The 20,430-nt window shown below is 37.6% G+C and overlaps 1 protein-coding gene across 1 annotated transcript in view; it reads left to right on the forward strand.

Annotated features, from left to right (window-relative positions):
* Positions 1-2,345: 2,345 nt before the first annotated feature.
* The window catches only part of BRMS1L (BRMS1 like transcriptional repressor), a 40,324-nt gene continuing 22,239 nt past the window's right edge, over positions 2,346-20,430 (forward strand). Inside the window, exons 1-4 of the mRNA XM_061182456.1 lie at positions 2,346-2,624; positions 9,098-9,188; positions 12,973-13,100; positions 14,883-14,962. Coding sequence (XP_061038439.1) covers positions 2,483-2,624; positions 9,098-9,188; positions 12,973-13,100; positions 14,883-14,962 — 441 coding nt within the window. The 5' untranslated portion in view covers positions 2,346-2,482. The remainder of the gene's footprint in view (positions 2,625-9,097; positions 9,189-12,972; positions 13,101-14,882; positions 14,963-20,430) is intronic.

Here is a 20,430-nt window from a genome sequence, read left to right on the forward strand (position 1 = left end):
CCTGCATTGGCAGGTGGATTCTTAACCACTGCGCCACCAGGGAAGCCCCGGAAGAGAACTTAAAGATAATGTTAATACAAACTTCTCATTTTACAACTGACCAGAGATTGTGTGATTTGCCAAATTGAATTGTCTGATTACTAGCAGAACCAGGGCTAGAATCTATGCCTCCTCTCCAACTTCCTTCTGTTTTTCTTTAAACAGCAGAAACATAGAAAGCACCTGTTACAGGGGCACTGTATACTGGTAGTTGAGTGCAGGCTCTGATGTCAGACTACTCAAATTCAAATCTTAAATCTGCTATTTATTAGCTGTGTGGCCTTGGCCAAGTAACCTAACTGCTCTGAGCTTCAGTTTCCACATCTACAAAATGGAAGGCATAATTATATCTACTTCATAGAGTTGTTATAAGGATTAAATGAATTAATGTACTTAAAGCATGTAACAGTGCTTGGCACATAAAGAGTGACCAGAAATCTAGGCGATTGTTACTATTTAGCACATACTCTGCTAGCTGCTGATAAAACAGAGATTAACAGAGGCCAGGGATTTTACCCACAGCTGTTTTTGTTTGGTCTGGAGTTTAATAAACCAAACCAAAACAACAGCAAAAAAAAAAATGCACTTGAGATAATGTTTACAAATCTGGTTATTTCACAGAGATCTAAATTTCCAGTTTCTCTTGAAAACTGGAAGGTCTGACATCTAGGCCAGAATTCTGATGTAGCAACGATTGGCTGGAGCTAAAAGCAGCTGCCCCGCTTTAGTCCACACCACTCACATAATGTACGTGCATGTACTCACATGCTTGCCTCTGAAATTGCATCCCAGACTAAGACAGTCCCTGTTCTCAAGGAATTCACAATCCAATAGGTGAGATGCATCTGCTAAACAATTCACAATACAGTGTGACAGAAACAAGTACAAAGTTGCAAAGTACAAAGTATAGTAGCAGCCTGAAGGAACAGGAGTGTGTACTGAATGGTGGAGGTGCTGCTGGTGATGAATGTTGTCAAGAAAGTGGCTTTGAAAAAAGGAGTGGATGAGGGTTGCAGAGAGAATAGGATATGCAAAAACATTGAAATGGGAAACAATTTGTGTGTTTATCAATTGAGGAGTGCAGTTTTGGAGACTACAGTAAGAAGAGTAGGCTGACAAGTAGGCTGATACTAGATAATAAAAGCCCCATAATTTGGATTTAAGCCAAGAGATGGATAGCCCTTGAAATGTTTTCTGTCATTAAATTCCAAATCTAACTTTAATGCATTTATGCTTGGATACTCTTACCATTCTCTGTCAAATGTCTTTGGGCCTTGTGTTTGAGAAATGCTGTACAACCCACAATAGTCTATGAAATCTCTTTCAATAGCAAATTGCCACTTCAGGAAGAAGCCCTGTCTTTATAATTGATAAAATACCGTTTTTAGGTTTGTCTGCAAGTAAAGTTTCCTCATCTGTAAAATGGGTATAATAATAGCACCTACCTCAGGGCTATTAAATTGAGAATTTAACTCAATATAACTCATTTAAAGAACTTACCAGGGTACCTGATATAGAGTAAAAGTGGTCAATTAGTATGTTATTATGATTATATTTAATGAGTTTTCCTTGTCTACCATCCCTACCATTGAGAAAATATAACATTTCATTAAGTCAAATATGTATTTTTCTTTGAAAACTGAAGTTAAGATTGGTCGCATTTTCAGGCTGCAAATGGTAAAAAATAATGCAAAACATACTAGAGAAAAGTGCCAAGATAAAACTTCCTTTCCTTCCATATTATGGATTGCAAAAGTTTCAAGAACAATTTAAAGACTTTTGTGCAACATAGAAAGTGCAAGTTGCCTGCAGAAATTAATTAAATAATAGTTTATTAGTGGTAATAAAAATGCTTAGGTAAAGAGACATTTCTCCAGTTCCCGTATCCTCAAAGAGGAGGAAAAAACCTCAGGCAAAAGACCTTTTCGTCTGACAGAAACATCTTGGATGGCCTGGGAGCTCAGACAATCACTTGGCGGGAAAAGAATAAATACAGACCAAATTCTCACAATCTGTTTCTGTTTAGTTTATAAACTGCGATCGACTCTGGCAGCTTTCGTGCCTTGTGGGACTTGAAGTCCAGAGGGGAGAAGTGATCAGGACTGTTGAAGCTTGGAAGCCGGCGGCCCCTGCAGGTCTGAGCAGTAAGGACTACAACTCCCGACACATACCGCGAGGCCGCGCCGTAATTACCGGCAACCAACCGGATCCGAGCAGAACAAGCCCCAGCCCCAGGCTCGGAGGACTGCCTCCACCAATGGCAGAGCTCCCACCGCAAAGCCTGTGGGTTAGGTTGTGAGGCTCCGGCGGGGGCGGGGAGGAGCCGAGGGGGTTCAGAAAAAGCTCGGCCGCCGGGTGGGTCGGGGCGTTCGGCGCGCCCTTCACTGAAGCGGCGGTGGCCGGGCTGGGCGCCGGGAGTGGGAAGCGACGGCGCGGCTGGAAAATGCCAGTCCATTCCCGAGGGGATAAGAAGGAGACGAACCATCACGATGAGATGGAGGTGGACTACGCCGAAAACGAGGGGAGCAGCTCCGAGGACGAGGACACCGAGAGCTCGTCGGTCTCCGAGGATGGAGATAGCTCAGGTACGCGACCCAGCGGGCTGGGACCCCGAGTCCTCGCGCCAGGCTAGCGACAGGCCGCTCTCCACACGCCGGGCAGCTGCGTCCTGCTGGGAGAGCGGGGAGGGGAGAGAGGGAAGGGGCGGAGACTGGCTCCCAGCTCTCCGTGGCACCCGGACTGTTCGCTGGGCGCTGCCCGGCTCCCGGCGGGTCCCGGTTGGCGGGGCGGGGCGGGGCAGGGCGCGGGCCTGGACTCGCCCAGCTCCCGTACGCTGCGCGGTCCTGCTCGCGGTCCGCCCCGCCCTTGGGACCTCCGGGTAGTGCCCGGGGCTATCCGGAGCGAGGAATGTGCCGCATCTTGTCTGGGAGACCCTGCAAATGCCTCCTCTCCCCAGACCACCGACTTCTTATTTTGCACCTTTGCAACCCTTACTTGTCAACGTGGGTGGGTTGTCGGAGCCGAGGGTAGATTTGTATTGGCTCTTGGCTGGCTTAGAATTTATTAATCTCAGCTTCCAAGTCAGCGTGTCAGTCAGCACTTGGTATTAGTGCTCTTTCGAGGGGCTGACGTGGGAGCTGGACCGTTTACAGCATCTCTCTGCACTTGTCAAGACTAAGAAGAGCCTAACATCAGGGGTGGTTGGGGATCTTCATATGCTTATAAATTGGCTGATTTTTGGCAACTTTGAAATTCTCCAAATCCTTTCTTTCCTGCAATCTTTTCTAACTTTGGGCTACTTTAGGTTTGTTTTTTGTTTTTTGGGGTTTTTTGGGGGGGAGGTGGGGTGGGGTAGAGGAGGGCAGGTTAACACCACAAGTGAATTTTTGCAAACTTTTAGTAATGGTTATTTTAAAAAAAATGGAATTTGTGATTACCTGGATTCTTTTCCTTTTATCCATATGGTGAAGGTGAGACTTATTTCTTTGTCTTGTCTTGATTTTGGCCATGTGAAGCAAGGATTGATGATAGGTTGATGACAGTCTGTCAGCACCCTGACAGCCTCTTTTCAGGTTTCCCTTTCAAAGGAAACCTCCATGGAAGTATGTAATTTCAGTCAATAAATCAACCACCCCAAAATAAGTATTTCTGAGTGACTTCCTTGTGCAGTACTGGGTTCTACTCATTGTGAGCTATAAATAGTTATAATCTGACTACAATTAAAGAGCTGTCATAGGTCACCACTTGATTAAATTGCCAAACAAATGCTTAACTATAAACAATACTGTAGGAATTGAGCAGAGGAAATCTTTTCAGTATAGGGTGGTCAGCAAAGGCTAGATGAAGAAGGTGGGGTTACCTAAATTACCTTGAAGAATGGGTAGAATTTGGATTGGAGTGGTAATGTTAAGGTGTTTCTATAGAACAGCGGTCCCCAACCTTTTTGGAACCAGGGACTAGTTTCGTGGAAGATAATTTTTCCACGGACCGGGGAGTGGGGGATGGTTTAGGGATGATTCAAGCGCATTACATTTATTGTGCACTTTATTTCTATTATTATTACATTGTAATATATAATGAAATAATTATACAACTCACCATAATGCAGAGTCACTGGGAGCCTTGAGCTTGTTTTCCTGCAACTAGATGGTCCCATCTGGGGGTGATGGGAGACAGTAACACCAGAAGTGTGTTGCTTATGTCCAGTCTACTCCGTGATCTCATTTTGGCTTCTGTCACTGCAGAAAACCCTGCTTCATGAAGATAAGATGTTGGAAATGGAAGCAGGCTTTTCAGTGCTTTTGTGGCAATTTCAGGATATTCCGCCTTGACTTTAATCCAGAACGTATGGAGATTTGAAGTTGTCTCAAACATACTTTTAAGGCCACCGTCATTTGTGATCTCAAGCAGTTGATCCTCTTCTAGCATGGACAAAGTCGATTTCACCTGGCTTATTCACAAATGGGTCACGGATCCATTTCTTCCCAGTTTGGGGGTCTTTTGTGGTTGGGAAGTAATGCTCAACTCTTTAGAAAGCTGAGATAGGTGATCATGCACCAGCTGGGAGAAAGAAGGCCCTGGCTCAGTCTCTTTCAAAATCTCTGCTAATGTTTGAAACATGTCAGAAATCCCATTGTTCACTGGTCGCCCCCATAATTCCAGTTTGGCTTTGAATGAAGCCACTTTATTTGCCGACTTGAACACAGTTGTCATTCTCCCCTGAAGTGACAGATTGAGTTCGCTGAGCAGGTTGAATATGTCACACAAGTAAATAAGTTTTGTGACCCATTCTGTGTCACTGAAATGTGCTGCCAGTGGTGAATGTTTTTCTAAAAGAAATCTCTGGAGTGGCTCTCATAACTCAAAAACTCTGGCCAGTGATCTACCTTTAGAAAGCCATCTCACTTCTGTGTATAAGAGAAGACGTGTGTCCATCTCCTCACAGAGCTGCGTGAACAGACATGAGTTAAGGACATGTACTTTAATGTGGTTGATAATTTTAATCATATCCTGAAAAATGTTGTTAAGTTCAGGTGACATTTTTTGGCTAGCCAGCATTTCTCTATGGATGACACAGTGCGTAGACTCACATTCAAAAGCAACCTCTTTGACCCGAGTAGTGAAACCAGAAAGCCGTCCAGTCATGGCAGCCGCTCCGTCCATGCATATACTGACACAAAATGACCAATTCAGTTTTCCTGTTATGTAGTCATTCAAAGACTTGAATAGTTCTGCAGCTGTGGTGTTGGTTGGCAACAAAAGTGCACATAACATATCCTCATGCACATCCTCCTGAAAAATATATTGCACAAAAACAAGCATTGTTGCCCTGTTGTCAATATTGGTAGATTCATCAACCTGGACTGTGTACCACAGTGACTCATTAATCCTCTCTAACAATTGTGCCTTGATATCCTGTGCTATTTCATCAATTCATCTAGTTACGGTGCTAGCCGGAAGAGGAACACATGCCACCTTTTGAACTGCATCCTCTCCTAAAAGTTCACGACAGACATTCTTAGCAGCAGGCCGGATCAACTCTTCACCAATAGTAAAAGGCTTCTTAGCTTTAGCAATGCGGTTAGCCACTAAGAATGATGCTCTCAGTGCAGGCACATTTGATGAAGTGGTGGCCTTCAGTAATTGCTTCTGTTCTTTGTGTTCACGTTTTTTTCTTTTGAAAAACTCCAAAGGCTTGTCTTTTAATGCAGGATGCTTGGTGTCCATGTGGCGAAGCAGTTTTGAAGGTTTTATGGCTTCGTTGGATAGCCGGTTGCCACATATTATACAAAGTGGGCTTGGAAAATGTAAATCACCTGTTGCAATGAACCTGTAATTTAAGTAGGACTCTTGGTATTTTCTTTTAAACCCAGCTTTCTTTTTGTTGGTAGTCTTAGAGTCTTCTGCCGTCTCATCATTGGGTCTTTCCTGCTTTTCAAAGAAGCTCTCCAGCGATATTTGTTTTTACTCACTTTGGCTAGGGTTAGCTTGTGGGCTTACCAAAACTGTGACTGCGACAAGTGCACAGTGCGGGAAAGAGGCACGGACGGAAGTGGTAAATAAAATAATGGGTGGGCCTGGCGCAGACTAAAATAAGTGTCGGATTCTGACTTAAAGCCTGCCACCAGATGCAGCTGTACAATTGAAGTACATCAACTCACTTGCCACTATAAAGCCTGCCATCAGATGCAGCTTAATTGTCACTTGCCACTCACTGATAGGGTTTTTTAAAAAAAATTTTAAAATTTTACTTATATTTTGGCTGTGTTGGGTCTTCGTTGCTGCACGCAGGCTTTCTCTAGTTGCGGCAAGTGGGGGCTATTCTTCATTGCAGTGCACGGGCTTCTTATTGCGGTGGCTTCTCTTGTTGCTGAGCACGGGCTCCAGGCGTGTGGGCTTCAGTAGTTGCAGCACTCGGGCTCAGTAGTTGTGGCATGCGGGCCCTAGAGCATGCGGGCTTCAGTATTTGTGGTGTGTGGGCTCAGTAGTTGTGGCGTGCAGGCTCAGTAGTTGTGGCGCATGGGCTTAGTTGCTCTGCAGCATGTGGGATCTTCCTGGACCAGGGATAGAATCCATGTCCCCTGCATTGACAGGTGGGTTCTTAATCACTGTGCCACCAGGGAAGTCCCACTGACAGGGTTTTGATATGAGTCTGCAAGCAATTGATTTATTATGGTCTCTGTGCAAACTTATCTGCTAATGATAATCCGTACTTGCAGCCGCTCCCCAGTGCTAGCATCACCACCTCAGCTCCACCTCAGATCATCAGGCATTAGATGCTCATAAGGAGCACACAACCTAGATCCCTTGCATGTGCAGTTCACAGTAGGGTTTGTGGTCCTATGAGAATCTATTGCCGCTGCTGATCTGACAGGAGGTGGAGCTCAGGCGGTAATGCGAGTGATGGGGAGGGGTTGTAAATACAGATGAAGTTTTGCTTGCTCCCCTGCCGCTCACCTCCTGCTGTGGGGACCAGTTCCTAACGTGGTGCCAGTCCATGGCCCGGGGGTTGGGGACCCCTGCTATAGAAGGAGGAATATAAGAAAAAGTGCAAAGGCCAGAGCTTAAGGCTTATTCAAAAAGTGAGAAAACCAGTTTGGTTGGGAGAAGGATTTGAGCTAGAAAAGGAAAAGATAGAGATGTGAAAAATTTCAAAAAAAGCAGAAAGTGGGATTGATGACTACAAGTTTAAGAGTCGGGCTTCCCTGGTGGCGCAGTGGTTGAGAATCCGCCTGCCAATGCAGGGGACGCGAGTTCGAGCCCTGGTCTTGGAAGATCCCGCATGCCGCGGAGCAGCTGGGCCCGTGAGCCACAATTACTGAGCCTGCGCGTCTGGAGCCTGTGCTCCGCAACAAGAGAGACCGCGATAGTGAGAGGCCCGCGCACCACGATGAAGAGTGGCCCCCGCTTGCCACAACTAGAGAAAGCCCTCGCACAGAAACGAAAACCCAACACAGCCATAAATAAATAAATAAACAAATACTTTAAAAAAAAAAAAAAAACGAGTCAAGGTAAGAAGAAAAACCTAGATACAAGGAGAATGGTGGTAGCATGAACAGAAATAGAAAAGTAAAAGATTTGAGATGAAGGTGGAAGATAGAGTATTACAGACATGTTGTTTTTGAGGTCCTGATGGTATATTTAAGTCAGAGTACCCAACTGACAGGTGGAAATGTGGCGTTGGGACCTGCCTGGTATGGGAAGCATAATTTGGAAGTCATCTGCCTAGTCATGGAAATAGGTGAGATTTCAAAAGTGAGGAATACAGAGAAAGAACGTCTATACTATATGTGAATACATTTCCTAGATCTGTAAAACATTTTATCTTCAAGTGTTCTTTGTTTTTTTTTTTTAATTTTAATTTTTATGGGAGCTAGGATCTCACAAAATGACATCTATTTACTAAAATTCTGCCTCTCTAATTTTCATGTTGACCCTTGTGATTTTTCACTGTTTTTTATTCTATCCCAGAAAATAATGAACAACTTAATTTGTGAAAAATGTAATAATAATTTGAACTACAAGTCAAATTTTTTAAGTGCAAAGAAATTATTTAAATAAATTTTGCAGTTTTGCATGTTGTGAAAGCATTTCTTTTCTACCATTTGTCTTGCATGTTAAACTTCCACAGTTTTATTCTTCTCCAACCTTGGTACTGGGCCGGTCCTAAGGCTACAGAAAAACTATCCAGAGATATTGGGGAGTGAGTCATCTTGAGGGACCACGTTTTAAATTGCCAAGGAATAAGTTATTAGGAGCCAGAAATAATTTTAATCTGTTTCAGAAAAGTTAAAAAAAATTGTATACTTCCTCACTATTCAAAGATAACTGAACATAATTTAACTCTTTCTCATAGTTTGACCTTTATTTGATGATGATCAATATGCATATCATTTTGAGCTTCAGTTATTCTGATGTTGTCAACTGTATGTGATGTAAAAATACAAGATATGAAATATAGGACAGAGCTGGTAACTAACAGTTGCTTTCCTTGAAAAGTTTGCTTGTTTTTCTCATTTTCCTCTTTCTCACTGACTGACAGTAATTTGGGGAGAGGGATCAATGGGAATATAAGAGTAGGAGACCAAGATATTCTGTGGTAAACATAATGAGATTAGTCTTCTTTTTTATTTGACTGGCAAATCATCTATGTGAGCAGTGCTGAAAGAAGAATTCCATAAGTGTTTTTGAGCAATATTAACCTTTAAAGGACAGAATCATCTTGGTGCTTAAGTTCTCGTGATTTGGTGGAAAACAGACCAAAAGTGGGTTAATTACTTCATAGTCACAGTTTAATGTCGGCCCTTTAAAATGATTTAAAAATAAATAAAAATAAGAAGGTCTAGAGACTGTTATAGTTTTAATTCATCTGTATTTTAGGTTAAAATCTATAGTGGAAATTATTTTTGGTAAATATGTATTTTAAGGCTGAATATAGGCCTTGCATATCTAACTTCTTATTTCAGTTTTTTCTTTTTTTTTACCATTTGAATTAACATTCAGATATATTTGGAACATAAAATTAATTTTACCTTTGATATTTGCCTTTTACTAACAGAAATGGATGATGAAGACTGTGAAAGAAGAAGAATGGAATGTTTAGATGAAATGTCCAATCTTGAAAAACAGTTTACCGATCTCAAGGATCAGTAAGTAGTGACTTCAGAAGGTCATTGTCACCGAATCTCAACCTTGTCACGTGTACACTAGCATGAGAGAAATTATATTCACTCTAAACTATTTTCCTTTTCGTATTTTCTGGGACCGACTGATCTGAAAAAGGCTTGGACTATTGTTTGCCTGCTGAAGACCTCATTAACTAATCAAGGGTTTTGAGGCTGTTTTTTGGGGGGATATAATAAGATTTTTATGTGGGGTTGGTAATGAAAATGTTTTCCTGGGTTGTTGCACCCTTGATTCTAATCTGCTTCGTTCATTCCTTTGTTAAATAATTGGATAAAGATAGCATTTTAAAATTGTGCGAATAAGAGAGGTATTTCCCAAAGATGGCATAGTGATTTTTGTTTATATCTTAACATTGGGTAATATATACATTACGTGTTTTCACATGCATTATTTAGTTTGCTTCTCTGTAAGGTTGGGAGATAGATAGTCTTATCTCTAATTTACATGTGAGAAGATTGATGCTCAGAGAGGTTAAGTGATTTGTTCATAGTTCTTCAGAAAGTGATAAATTAAGCCAGGCTTTCTGCCTCCTAGTGCAGAAAGCTCTATGGTGTCCCTTCCACTAAGGCACATTACTTTGGAGGAACTGTAGTGGAATAGAAAGAGCATAGGCTCTGAATCCAGGCTTTCTTGACAGATTTCAAAGGTATAATAAGAGATTCTTTATTATCTACTGTAAAGATTGAATGAGCAGTATGTAAAATTCTCACCCATTTGTCTGGCATGTAGTGCGTGTTTATTAGATACTATTTTTTCCCCCTCCTTATAATGCCAGAACTCTTATGTAAAGTTGGTAACGCAAGAATGGGCCCCAGTGATTTGAGAGAACAGAATAGATGCAGATGCAGATTAAAAATATCTTAAAGGTGAGCTTTCAGTTTGGAACTTGCTGGCAAGGTTATGGGACATGCTACATTTTAGGAATTGTAAATGAAAGAGAGAAACTTCTGAGACTATAGACACCTTAACTTATTCAGAATGTGGCTCTTCAGTTTATGAATCCTTCGTGATTTTGCTGCTTATTCCTTTTCTCCTACTTCTTCCCTAGAGAGGCCCAAAGAAGAGATGAAAGCCCATTTAATATCTGGAATTGCCAGACTTAAATAAGACAGATTTGGTTACCATATGAATCCTGCTGGATTTATGCCATTTCTGGTCTTAACGTTCATTGGTATTAGAGATGAATATATAGATAACGTTCCATGCTAGTGCAACAAATTAATATAAGCAATCCAAAATAATCCAAGGTTTAAAATTTTGGCTTTAAAAACCATGATATTTTCTTACTCTAAAGATTTACATTATTAATTTGAAATTAAAATAGTTTGGATCCCCAGGAATCCATTATTTGGGCAACACAGAGAGTTCATTCAGTTCATTTGGGATCATTCTGGAAAAGAGGAAGCAAATTTGTATTTTTGTATTTTAGCACAAGTAATCCGTGAATGAATAATTCTTAAACAATTATTTAAGATATACCTATTGAGCTTTTAAAGTGCCTTTTATGGTTATCCAAGAAATGAAAATTGCTGTAAAGCTCTAGTATAATATATTACGTAGGAGAACTTTGCATCTAGTGAGTAATTTCGTCTAATCTTGTTCACCTTGGGGCAGGCAATTGTCTTGATTTTTACTTTCTCATGGCTCACTATGACCACCAGCCAGTTCCCCCTACCAGCTTTATTCACTTCTGAAAGTGTTAAAAGTAGACCCATTACCACTATTTAATAGGATTCTTTCTCAAGGAATTGGAATCTAGAAATATGTTTTAGAAAAGAAAAATCTTGGCACCAGGTTTATAATTATTTTTTTGTCTTGCCCCATTGCTTTGTTTTTTATTTTTATCTTGTCATACTGTGTATCTCTGTAAGCTGTCTCAAATCCTCTTTGGAAGAGGTGGGAAATATAATAATAATAATAGTAATAAATATCCTGCTTTGCCTATTCTGCTACTACAGGGCACAGTAGCACTCCTTTCCTAAGGCAGAAAATCCACAATTTGCAGTTTGTAAAGTGGTGGAAGGTGAGTTCTTCCACCTCCTTAAAAAGATAGAGGAACTTGTGCCATCCAAGTTTCCATTCATTTCAGTGTTCAACATCCAACAAACATTAATTGAGCTTCTATTCTGTGAATAGTATTGTGGTTGCTGCTGAGGGACTCATGATCCTTGCCTTTGATGAGTTTATACTTGGATTCCAAGGCTGTAGAAATTATACTGATTTTGAGGAATCTATTCTTTTAAAAGTGAGCTAATTGAATATTGTTAATTCACATATCCTCTTCATTCAAGATGTTCACCTATTCAGGATACCTTATCAATATTTTGTATGAGTTTGATGTTTTTCAGGGACAGTCATCTTTTTTATCAGATTTTTAGCATTTTGCCTAAAGTTGTATTTATAAGTTCAAAAACTGTAAGTATCATGTTGTACTTTTCTGACTTTACACATTGTATGTTGAGTTTTAGAAAAATTTAACCCAGATGTGATAATGTATTATTTTGGCAGTTAATTCAGATAATTTTTCCCTTTTTGTTTAAAAAAAAGAATAGTTATTGTATTAACACTCAAATTTGCTTTATTCCTTTAGAATCATTGTATAAATCTCTATGCTAATTATAATGACCAATAATAGACAATTAATATTAGTTGCCTTAATTGTATTGGTTTATATTTTCAAGAGGAAAGAGTGGAATTTTATACGAAAGCCAGGTAGCATCATGTTTTCAATAGCCAACTGCTATTTATACTAACACCTACAAGCATAAGCAGTGGTTTCTTTTGGAAGTTACTAGATGCCATCCTTGTGATGTATATGACACATTCTTCACCTATGATGAGTAATAAATGGCCAAAAAAATTTTACAAAATGATCTTAAATTGTTTGTCTGCTTTGAAATTTTAGGATATCCTTGAAATGCCACAAAACCAGGGTTAGAAGTACCTTTCATAAAGAATGACAATTTAAACATTTTCCTGTTAAAAAGGAGTTAGTTCTGTCCTGCAGGATTTTTGCTAAAAATGAACATTGAGTTGTCTCACATACTGTCTTTGATAATCAAGCTAAAGGTATTGGGATGACAGCTGGTAAATTAGGAGTATTTGTATGTGGACTCATAAATAGAGCAACAGGGATTCCTTGCCCCACTTTTCACTTCCCCATCTGTTGAGCAACTCATATTGTTATAGCTTCTTCATTTGCAGTCTAGAAGAACTGAGTAAGCCAGATCACAAGTTCTCTAGCCATTGGTTTTACCTTCATCACTCTACTTCCTCTTTGTTCTTTTAAAAATCAAGTAGGCTGAATATTGTAATACTGACTGCTTTTCAGGAAACTTGGAGAGGAGACAGGGAATTATTTATTTTTGACAGCTAGTAATGCCTGTATCTAAATTATTCAAAATGATTTTTTTTTAAACTCAGTGTCTCTTAGAATTGATTTATTCTGCAGTTAAAACAAAAACATCTAGAGTGACCAAAAGTGGTTATTTCAGTTGTATTTCTTGTATTGTAAGTTAACCATTAAAGAGTGATATATCTAAAAAATAGAAAGACATTTCTTTGTGATTATGTGCATAAAGTCAAGTAATGTAACTGCGTTCTTCTCTTCACTTGAGATCAAGGCAAAAATACATTTGGTAGGCTATTAGAATATGAATGATATTAAGAAGAGAATGTATAGATATGGTAAATTGTTAGCCTTTGTTGGGCTTTTAAAATTAATATCTTAATTTTTGCTTTATTAAGACTTTATAAAGAACGATTAAGTCAGGTGGATGCAAAACTACAAGAAGTCATAGCTGGAAAAGCACCAGAATATTTGGAACCACTGGCAACTTTACAAGAAAATATGCAAATTCGTACAAAGGTAGCAGGTAGGAAAGTGAAACATCTTTTCCATATAGTAGAATATGAACTCTTCAATAGACTTAAAAGGTGTTTATCAAGTGAGCGGTTGTTGTTAATGGAAGTACAACTGTATTTACATTGACCAGAGTATTTCACTGTCAGTCAGCCCACAGTTATTTATTAAATGCCTCATGCTTTTCTGTGCTACTGTAGGGGCTTGAAAAAAGAAAAAAAGCCCTCAAATTGCTCACAGTGTTGTTGAGAAGGTACTTCCATATGTGAAACAATTAGAAACCATGATACTTTCATTAAGAGATACTGTTACTATCGCAGTTTAATTTCCTATTAAGGTTCAATTTAAGTCCTCTTAGTATTTTTCATCTGTAAGAGTGATAAGGATTTATTTGTAAAAACATTTTTTAAATGTTTGATCAGGATGTTAAAGAACAGGGAATTCGCCTTCAAACCTACAATTTAGTCATGAGTTTTTATTTTGATAAGTTTGATGACTCATTTGTGGCTATGAATAAATGAAGATGTACTATATTTGTGTGGTTAAATTTCAGTCTTCTGTTTGTAACTGGGATCTGGCCTCAGAATTGTGTCCTACCACGCATAACAAGGGGTATATCTATTTGAAGGTCACTTAATGATTTTCCATAGTCAAACTAAAAACTGAAATTTAATTACTGGAGATGCTGATTGTTTTCTTTTTGAGGGACACTAATTGATCCTCATGTACCTGTTATATAATACCTAAGACATTGTTGATAATAGGTTCTTTTTGTACTAAATCCACCGTAAACCAAATTTTATTCTTGAGTGCTTAATATTAAGTATGTGGATGACGTGATGCTTAATCTGCTGTCTTTGCATATTGGCTTAGCACACCCTTAAAAGTAAACATGTCCTTAATTTTCCTGGACATTCTAAAAGCACTAAGTGAGACTTAGTGGATGTTTAGGAAATATTACTTCAGTCAATTATTCACTTTTCTACTAGGCAGCCTCCTTTATTTTTTGATTGTACAAAAAGTAGTGTGTGTGAATGTGTTGCTGATGGCATAGTTCAGATATCTGTCCCTTGTCTTTTCTATACAAGAAACAGAATTACATTTCTAGGGGCAACTGTGGCATAGAGTTAAGCATATACATCTAGACCTCTTTGTTTGCCATTTTTGTGATGGCATGTTTGCATGACCATGGTGCCTATTTTATGCTGTTGTCTTGGTATCTCTAAGTTAAACTCACTTGAGCATCCATTCTCTAGGTAAAGCCCTGTTAGGAGCACTCAAACCTCGTATCAGTTTATAAATTTTGTTATATTAGTTTCTACATTTAATCCTCTTGGAAGCTTTGGACTCTGAAAATAAATAATAGTTAAAAACTAGTGGTTTTGATGGTTATGTTATCCAGTTGTTACTTTGAGTATATATGATTAAGAAACCAGAGCTTATTGACTCTGTTTCCCTTATGAATCCCAAGAGATTGTTTTTCATAGGTGAAGAGTTTTATTTTCATTTTAATCATTCTCTATCAAACATTTAGGAGTATGCTTTAGAAAAATGGGTAAGAACTAAAAATTGCAGTGTAGTTTTTTTCTAGCACTTAAACTCTTAGTTTTCTAGTCTTCTTTGATAAATATTTTAACTGAGCCTTTTATTTTTAGTTTTTAAAGGTAAAGTTAGACTCACTTGCCAATTTCTTCTTGATTCATCTTATAAAATAGTTAGGACAGAATTCGTGTAGGGAAGTGATATTGAAACTCCTTATTGCTAACATAATCAGAGTAATTGTCTTTGGTTGCAGGAATCTATAGAGAGCTCTGCTTAGAATCTGTAAAGAACAAATATGAATGTGAAATTCAAGCTTCTCGCCAGCATTGTGAGGTACTGTTATTTTGCTTAACTTTTAAGCTGATTTCAACTCTTCAACTCTTCTTATGAGTACAGCAGTTAAAATAGTAAATAAGCTAAGTGAAACAAAATTAAATAGTACTTTAGCTCAGCACTTGTACGATTTTTTTTTTTTTAAATACAGTTGCACTGGAAGCTGTATTGGAAATAGGACACAAAGAAAGGACCATAGAAAAGAGCTAAGTGATATAATTTTAGAAGTTTTGCAACTGTTACCTTAAAAAGACTTTGTAATGATTATGTCATCTGGCATCACTGAAAATAGTATAATTAGTATAATATTCAAGGCTCAAAAAATGTATATCCAGTAGTACAGTTAGAAAGTTGGGCTATATTAATTTCTCAATTTCTAGATCTGTTTCCACATCTTAGGGCAAAATTCTCTATGGGGAAAAAATAAATTCTGTATGTTCCGTTTATTTTGAATAACGTTTGAAAACATAGTGCTGATTTTGCAGATAGCTTTTCATAAAACCTAGACAAGATCATAAGTATACTAGTGAAAATAAGAGGATGCGTTCTATGATGATTCTTATCTTACTTTAATGTACCATATCTTTATGAATCATTAGAATACTAAGAGTATATAGGTATAAAAATGATGGAACTTGTTTCATTTTCTTGGTTATAATTGAGGTGAAACATCTTTTGGTGTTTACTGGCTGCTTGGATTTTCTTTCCTAAGAAGTGCCTGTTCATATCTTTTGCCTTTGCTTTGGGCTTTTAGTCTTTTCCTCATTGACTGTAGAGGTTCTTTATATATTCTGGATACAAATGCATTGCTGGTTATATGCTTTGCAAATATTTTTACCCAGACAATGGAATATCTTTTCACTTTTTCTGATGACCTTATGAACAAAATTTTACATTTTAATGTAGTTGAATTTATCATCTTTCCTTTATGATAGATGCTTTTTGTGTCTTTCCCACTTTGAGGTAAAATGATGTATTTTCTTTTAAAAGTTGAAATTTTGCTTTTTAACAGTTAGATTGCTAAACTGCCTTTAATTAATTTTTATGTGTGGTTAAAGTATGGCTCTAATTTTACTTTTTTGCATATGGATAGGTAATTCTCAACACTATTTATTATATTCTTCATTGTTTTCCCACTAATCAGCAATCCCATCTCTTTTTTATATAAAATATTCACATATGTGCTGGCTTGTTTTTAGTTTTTTTTCCTTTGTTCCATTGGTCTGTTTGGCTCTTTCTGCACCAGTATCACAGTATCATTTTTTACAGCTTTCAGTCTAGTAAGTCTTAGTAACTCAATACCCTAATAATTTTATCTTGCTCTTTTCCTTCTTACAGTTGTTATTGTTAATTTTTTTTGTTTTTTAGTAAAAACTTTTTAAAAATTGCTTTTTTATTTTCTGCTGCTGCATAGAAAAGTAATTTTGTATATTGATATTATATCCAATCTTATCTACCTCTCTTAATTCTAATAATTTAATTACAGATTCTTAGATTGTCCATGTAGATAATAATGTCATTTGTGAATAATGGCAACTTTTTTCTTTTTTCTTCCTTTCTGATCTCTCTTTTTTTTTTTTAATTTTATTTATTTTTGGCTGTGTTGGGTCTTCGTTGTTGCGCGCGGGCTTTCTCTAGTTGCGGCAAGCGGGGGCTACTCTTTGTTGCGGTGTGCGGGCTTCTCATTGTGGTGGCCTCTCTTGTTGTGGAGCACGGGCTATAGGCACGCAGGCTTCAGTAGTTGCAGCACGATGGGCTCAGTAGTTGCGACATGCGGGCTCTAGGGCGCACAGGCTGCAGTAGTTGTGGCTCTCGGGCTCTAGAGCGCAGGGTCAGTAGTTGTGGCACACGGGCTTAGTTGCTCTGGGTCTGGGATCTTCCCGGACCAGGGATCAAACCCATGTCCCCTGCAATGGCAGGCGGATTCTTAACCACTGCGCCACCAGGAAAGTCCTCTGATCTCTTCTTATTTGTTTTACTTGTCTTAATGGCACTGATAGAACCTCTAGTACATGTTGGAATAGAAGCAGTGAAAGCCGGTCATTATTGTGTTCTTGATTTTAAGGGAATGCTTCTAATGGTTTTCCAATTAGTATGATACTTGCTGTTTGGTTTTAATAAATACTCTTTTTATCAAGTTAAGGGAATTTATTTCTTTTTTTCTAAGAATTTTCCATAAATATTGTTAGACTTTATTAAATACTTTGCGTCTGTTGAATTAGTCATTTTTTTTTGCACTTAAATTATTAATGCATTTTCTAATGTTAAACTGTCCTTGGATTCCTGGAATGATTATTTTTCTTGTGCATTACCAGATTCATTTTGATGATATTTTGTTTAGAAGCTTCATTTCTATGTTAATAAGTGAGATTTAATTTTTAATTCTTATACTGTCTTTGATTCCAAGATTCATAAAATAAGTTAGGAATATTCCATATTTTTCTCTTCTATAGAAGTATATATTTAACATTACGATCTTCAGTTCCATTAGTGCTTAGTACATCTTGTCTTTATGATGCATTTTTGAGAACAATCTCATAGTAGGGTTGCAAGAAGGTACAAAAGAACTTTTTTGGTGAACATGAGAATGAGTTGGCAACATGATGCTCCATAACCCCTGAATACTGTAATGAATATTTCAAACAAATGAGGGATGTTCTCTTACATAACCACACTAAAATCATCAAAATCAGGAAATGTACATTGATATTGTTACTACCATCTAATCTTCGAACTCCATTTAAGTTTTAGCAGTTTTCCCTATAGCAGTCTTTATAGCAAAGAGATCCAGTTCAGAATCACATGTTATCTTTGTCATTGCATTTAATTGTCTTGTCTTTTTAGTCTCCTTCAATGTGGAACAATACCTCAGTCTTCCCTTGGTTTTTTAATGATCTTTACATTTTTGAAAATTTCAGGCCGGTTGTATTATAGAATGTTCCTCAATTTGGAGTTGGTCTGCTGTTTCTTCATGATTAGAACCAGGTTTTGTATCTTTGGTAGGAGTATCACAGCAATGATGCTGTGTTCTTCTCATTGAATTATAACAGGCAGTGCACAATTTTGATATGTACCATGATAGGTTATGTACACTCTGATCACTTGGTTTAAGTGATGTCTTCTAGGTTTTTCTAAGTATACTTACTTTTTCTCATTGTGATTAGTAAGTATTTAGTGGAGAAGTACTTTGAAACTGCAAATATCTCATTCCTCATAACACTTTCAATTTATTCATTCATTTATTTATATAAGTATATGCATTGTTTCCTCACTCTTTTTTTTTTTTGTCTGCTTCATCTTTCAATTACTGAGGGAGGTGAGCAGAATTTCTCTCTGTGATGGTGGATTTGTTAATACCTCCTTGTATTTATTTCTTTTATTTTCTTTTTGATATTAGTTTTCTTTCATTTCCTAAGAAAATTCACATACTATTCTTTTAAATATAGTAAAGTCATTCATAATTTGAGATCTGGAGGCCAAAGGTGCTAATGATGAGATGCCTCACAATGCATGTCCACTGTCTCAGGTTCCTTTGGTCAAAAAGGATTGTACAGTCCCAGAGACACTGAATGCTCATGATTCCAGAGCACCCAGTTGAAACTTATCTCCCATGGAATTTCTTTCATCTTTTTCTTTGTTTTGTTTTATTTTTTCCCTGTTTTCCTCTGTCTTCCGTCCTCCCTTCCTTCTTTCTTTCCTTCTTCCCTTTCTTCCTTCCCCCCTTTCTTCCTTCCTTCCTCCCCCCAACCCTCTCTCTCTCTTTCTTTCTCTCTTTTTTAAATTGGGGTAAGAACACTTAACATGAGATCTACCTTCTTAACAAATTTTAATATGTAATATAGTATTGTTAGCTCTAGGCACATTGTTGTACAGCAGATCTCTAGAACTTAACCATCACAGATAACTGAAACTTTATACCCATTGAACAGCAACTCCCTGTTTCCCCTTCCCCATAGCCCCTGGCAACCACCATTCTACTCTCTGCTTCTGTGTGTTTGACTAGTTTATATATCTCATATAATTGGTATCATGCAATCTTTGTCCTTAAGTGACTGGCTTATTTCACTTAGCATAATGTCCTCAAGGTTCATCCATGTTGTAGCATATGGCAGGGTTTCCTTCTTTTTTTTAAAGAATGAATAATACTTCATTGTGTGTATATATCACATTTTCTTTATCCATTCATCCTTCAGTGTACATTTAGGTTGTTTTTCACATTTTGGTTATTGTGAATAATGCTGCAATGAACACAGGAGTGCAAATATCTTTTCAAGACCCTGATTTCAGTTCTTTTAGGTATATACTCAGAAGTAGGATTGCTGGACCATATGGTAGTTCTGTTTTTAGTGTTTTGGGGGAACCTCCATACTGTTTTTCACAGTGACCACACCATTTTACATTCCCACGAACTGTGCACAAAGGTTCCAATTTTTCCATATCCTCACGAACACTTATTATCTTTTGTTTTTTGAATATAAGCATCCTAACAGGTATTAAGTGATATCTCATTGTCATTTTGATTTGCATTTTCTTATGATTAGTAATGTTGAGCATCTTTTCACGTACCTATCAGCCACTTGTATGTTTTTTTTGCAGAAATGTCTATTCAAATCCTTTGCCCATTTTAAAAATCAAGTTCCTTACATATTTTGGATATTAACCCCCTATTAGATACATGATTTGCAAATATTTTCTCCCATTCTGTTAGGTTGCTTTTTCACTCTAGTTGTTTCTTTGCTGTGCAGAAGCTTTTTTTTGTTTGATATACTCCCACTTATCTTTTTGTTTTTGTTGTCTTGTTTGTGCTTTTGGTGTCATATCCAATAAATCATTGCCAAGACCAATGTCATAAAGCTTATCCTCCTTATTTTCTTCTAGTGGTTTTACAGTTTCAGGTCCTACCTTTAAATCTTTAATCCATTTTGAGTTGATTTTTGTGTATGGTGTAAGATAAGGGTCAAGTTTTATTCTTTTGCATGTGGCTTTCCAGTTTTCCCAACACCATTTGTTGAAGATCTATCCTTTCCCCATTATGTAGTCTTGGTACCGTTATTGAAGTTCAGTTGACCATATATGCATGGGTTTATTTCAGGGCTCTTTATTCTGTTCCATTTGTCTAAATGTTTATGCCAGTACCATATTTTTTTAATTACAATAGCTTTGTAATATATTTTAAAATTAGGAAATGTGAGGCCTCCAACTTTGTTCTTCTTTCTCAAGATTGTTTTGGCTCTTTGGGGTCCTTTGTGTTTCCATATGAATTTTAGGATTGTTTTTTCTATTTCTGTAAAAAAAAAAGTCATTGGAATTTTGATAGAAGTTACATTGAATTTGTAAATTGCTTTGGGTAGTATGGACATTTTAACAATATTAAGTCCTAATAACAATATTATATCTTAATAACAATATTAAGTCTTAATAACAATATTAAGTCTTTCAGTCCATAAACATGGGCTTTCCACTTATTT

The sequence above is a fragment of the Eubalaena glacialis genome, chromosome 2 (genome assembly GCF_028564815.1).
Source record: "Eubalaena glacialis isolate mEubGla1 chromosome 2, mEubGla1.1.hap2.+ XY, whole genome shotgun sequence".
In the NCBI taxonomy this organism is placed as follows: Eukaryota; Metazoa; Chordata; class Mammalia; order Artiodactyla; family Balaenidae; genus Eubalaena; species Eubalaena glacialis.